Genomic DNA, 4588 nt, shown 5'->3' with positions numbered 1-4588 from the left:
GGCATTAAACATATTTTGTTAAACAGCACCAAAACTGCAAAAAATATCTAAATGATAAAATATCTCAAAGTTTTAGTTGTTTAATTTAGACTAAAATAGTGTAGAAGATATTTTTTTAAAATAAGTTGCCGTATTTTTGGCCTTTAAAGCATTGTCATAATATATTTAATTTACTGTTTGAGTGAAATTGTGCATCTTGGTGTGATATTAAGTTGAGCTTTCTGTCATTAATTTGCAAGTTGGAAAACGTAATTTGACGTAAGAGCTGTTCCTCTCCTGTGTAGAGTTTGCACACAAAAGCTGAAATCTTGAAGGAAATCAGGGATTTCCATTGAATTCAGAACTACCTGAACTACCTTACTGACAATATTCAACATCGTTTATGTGTAAAAGATATTCATAATTTCAGTAATTAAAATATTTTGTTTCTCATATTGTTTGCAGACATAATCAAACAACCTCTACTTGTGTTCCTTTATTGTTTGAGTACATCAGAGAGGCTGGAGTTGCCTGGTACTGATAATTGTAGTTAGCCTGGCCATTTTCACAGGAAAAAATCAGCAATGAGCAAATTCAACAATATTTTCTGAGTAGCAACTGGCTCTGCAGTACCAACCGAGGAGCAAACTGTGCTTTCAAAGATCTCTGTTTCATATATAAATGGAACACACCTGAGTCCCTCACTCATGCAGGCGAGTCACCGCCTCTCAGCTGTTGAACTTTAATTGAATCCGTAGACCAGGGGTGTCCAAAGTCGGTCCTCGAGGGCCGGCATCCTGCATGTTTTAGTTCTCTCCCTAGTGGTTGTAACAACCTCCTCAGCAAGTCAGTGTTCTGCTTAGGCCTTCTAATGAGCCATCATTTGATGCAGGTGTGTAGAACCAGGGAGAAAACTAAAACATGCAGGATGCCAGCCCTCGAGGACCGACTTTGTGTACTCCTGCTGTAGACTGTAAAAGCCTCAAAGTAAAAAAATAACAATAAAACCAATTCAAGCAAACTTTATATGAGAACTGGTGATGCTGCTGTGAAAGGCAGTAAACATTTAGATACTTCAGAGGGATTTAGGCAGTCAGGATTTCATGACACAAACATTCTAGCCTTTGCACCTGAAATGCAACATCAACTGCACAGTAGACAGGAATCAGTCTGCTGATGGCCCATGGTCACCTGAGGGGTGACCATGGGCCAACTACTACTTCATATATCTAGTAAAAATTTAAACTGGCCATATTGGTTAAAATTTTGCTGCTTATGGTTGGATTGTACTTTGTAAAGTACAATTGGGAGATTTAGAAAGCTTAAATATATCGGGCAATTTGCTACTGTTTCTGACTTGATCAGCTGTGTTTTGAATGTTTCTTGTCATAATGTGGTGAAAAACAAGTAAGCAATGGAAAGTTTTATTAAATAGATTTAAACACAAATTTCATTTGTGCAGGAGAAGTAAAAGTAGAATCAAGAAAATGTGCAGAACTGAAAAATTACTCAAAAATTAAACGTATGTTAGATTGTACTGAGTTAAACAGTACAATTAAAACAGTTAATTGAGAAGACCCATTTTCCAAATTGAAACAAATTTTAGTTTCATGTGACTTTAAATGTCATGTGTAAGAAAAAAATAGATTAAAACATTTTAAAGTTCTTTTCTCTCTTTGTGGAACATTGTTTTCTTAAGGATTACAAAAATTACAATGTGCAAAATTTGATGAATTCTGTTTTTTTTATCAAGTTTTTCTGACTGTAAAAATATATGTCTTTCATTTCTACAGCAAACAACCAAAACACAACAAAAATGTCTAGGTCTTTTATTTATTTATTTTCATGCCATTTTTCTCTATATTTTTCTTCTCATTCAANACACAGGGAAAAAAAAAACTTTACTGTAGCAAAAATTACAGAGTTTTTTCTGTGTGCTGGATGGAAAGGAAAAAAAGACTTTGAAAAATCATACATCCAAAAATATTTTTCACTTACCCTTCAGGACTTAAGCAAGAAATAGAAAGACTTTGACAAACCACATTTTCCAAATGCCATTGAGGCTTTAAGTGAAAAAAAAAGAAGATTTTTTGCTTTAGAAATGAAAGAAAATATATTTTTATTGTCAGAAATACTTCATTGAAAACACAATTGATAAAACTTTGCACACTGCAATTTTTTATCCTCCGCAACGGAAAAAATATGTTCCACATGGAGAAAAAAAAAAAACGTTAAAATATTCTAAAGATGTTTTTTTTCTTGCGCAAACTTTTTTTTTAAGGTTTTGTTGACTCTAGTGGCCTTTATTTGAAGGTAGTCAAACAGGAAAGAGGGTAATGAAAGAGATGGTGAAGACATGTGGCAAATGTTGCCAGGCTAGGAATCGAACCTGGGACTACCATGACAAGAGCTATGCTGTGGTGGCGCCCCTGCACCACCACAGGACCCCCTTGCACAGACTTTTAAGTTGGAGAAAAAAGGAGAATTTGACTAGACTTAGAAAATAGATCTTCAAAAATATTTTCCCTCTTTCCTTTCTGGGTTTCCATGGTAAGAGTTACCTTGGACACCTATGGCACATTTTCAACCAAGATGGTCTCAATGTGAGCCTGGGTCATGGTAGTTACCATATATAGCATAGATGTTACAAAGCACTTCATCAGAGGGGACTTTAAGAGTCGTGATGCTCATTGGTGGCAGAATTTGTAAAGAAACAGCCGCTGGGTCGAGGGCTGAGTTGAGTCAGTCACAACTCCACTGAGTAAATGCAGTTTCTCAAGGTCAAATGAAAAATGTAGATAGGGGCAACAGTTAGTTTCAGGACACTTTGTTACTTGGGTCATAGATGACGTTTGAGTGACATAGGAGAGCTGAAGTTCAAGTAATTGCAACCAAAAAGGGTCTTTAAACTCTGCTGACATCTCTGCTTTACTGTTTCTGTCATCTAGAATTAGCTGTTTGGTTCATTTTGTTAATACTATATTAAAAATTTAGTTGATAGTGATTTAATTCATTCCTAACAGACAGACAGATGGAAAACGGACCACTCATAACTTTTACTGAATAGCTTACAGTTGAGTACAATCTACCGTCGCTCTCCATGCAGAGGAAGCGTGTGGTTGCCACTCCTCTGATCACAACACGTCCAGGGCCAACAGGTTGGATCTCCAGCAGGCCTGCAGTTCAAATGTTTACATGTGAAAAACCTCAGAATCTGTAATTGGCTGCTGCTGCAAGCTGTGCGAATGTTTAGACTTACTGTAAAGAGTTTGATCTGCAGAACCGTGGATTTGTCCATCCTCACTGATCAGTAAATGCAGTCCTGGTTTGGCTGCATACAGATGCCGGAGCCGGATCACCTGGCCCCAACCATGGGTGACATGTGGCCCCTGGTCCATCATTGGCATGCAAAATACTCCCAGAGTAAAAAGTTCACCAGGAATGCATAGAATGAACATAAACAACAGCATGGTTTGTCAAATTCCTGCACAGTCCTGGGCCTCTGCTTTCCTCAGCTGGTAGTGGAGTAGTTTATCAGTTTCATCCTAACGCAACCCTTTTAAATGGAGTCCTTATCAGCTCCTGATAACCCTCTTTCCCAAAGGCAGTTCTCAGAAGCAGTCCACAACACACCCCTGCAGGTCATCCAACTGAATGTGAGCTCTGGCTCGGCCCCCGACCAGCCCCAAAGCCAACCTGTCTCACCTCAGAACTCATTCACAAACTTTTAGAAAAAGGTAAACACATTATAAAATACAGTTAACTACATGTTCAACACACTTCATCTTCTACACGTAAATTTTTAAAAGTAAATTTTTGCAACTGACATAAGTTTTCAATTTTACCCACACTTTTATTGTTAAAAAAATATTTTATTTTATTTTGAATATTTCAGATCAAGTTCATAGAATAAATAAACAAAAAGATGCAATTTTGAGTTTTTAACATACAGTCCAGACACACAACACTCTTTCTGATCATAACCAGGTTAACAGTCATAACGCTGTGACAAGTGAAAAGAAAAACCTAATATGATTGTTGGAGTTGGTTGATTTTTTTAGAAGCTCTGCTGTAACTAAAACTGTTTCCATTAAACTTATCCATATGCTACATAAAAATCATACTGATAAAAATTTCTCATAAAATTTTAAACAGTAGTATGTTTTTTCTCTTTCTCTTTCTTATTCTTTTTTTTTTTTTTTTTTTTTTTTGCTTTTACTGCCCAGTAAACTATTTTAATAAACTATCAGTGATTCATGACTAATCTCTGTCAGGTCAGTCATGACAGAAAAAGTCATTACTGACAGCTCCTTCCTAATGAAGAGGAAGGAGCGACACAATGCCTGCTCCTCCAGAGGCCTCTAATGATCTCCAGGGGGCTCCAGAGGACAGCGAACGGTCTGAGGCACACATGTTATAGAGCGCTTCACAGTTCACAACATAAATGAGAACAATTATAAAACAACGGAGGATATTGGCCCCAGCCATGAACTTTGGGGAGCCAAAGTTCATGAAAAACAGGCTGCAGAATGAATATGAGCAGTCTGGGTTCTAAAGCTTGGAAACGGTCCCCAACAAAGTGTTCTGATCAGATAACCTTTGTCAGCAG

General features: G+C 37.1%; 1 protein-coding gene across 1 annotated transcript in view; it reads right to left on the bottom strand.

Annotated features, from left to right (window-relative positions):
• The window catches only part of fgf19 (fibroblast growth factor 19), a 15099-nt gene extending 11593 nt beyond the window's left edge, over positions 1-3506 (bottom strand). The window contains exons 1-2 of the mRNA XM_015056937.1: positions 3239-3506; positions 3052-3155 (exon numbers count right to left, since the gene is read on the bottom strand). Coding sequence (XP_014912423.1) covers positions 3052-3155; positions 3239-3449 — 315 coding nt within the window. The 5' untranslated portion in view covers positions 3450-3506. The remainder of the gene's footprint in view (positions 1-3051; positions 3156-3238) is intronic.
• Between the last annotated feature and the right edge of the window lie 1082 nt (positions 3507-4588).

The sequence above is a fragment of the Poecilia latipinna genome, unplaced genomic scaffold (genome assembly GCF_001443285.1).
Source record: "Poecilia latipinna isolate Pla-1442-1.1 unplaced genomic scaffold, P_latipinna-1.0 Scaffold1419, whole genome shotgun sequence".
NCBI lineage: Eukaryota > Metazoa > Chordata > Actinopteri > Cyprinodontiformes > Poeciliidae > Poecilia > Poecilia latipinna.
This window is presented reverse-complemented; position numbering and strand designations above follow the sequence as displayed.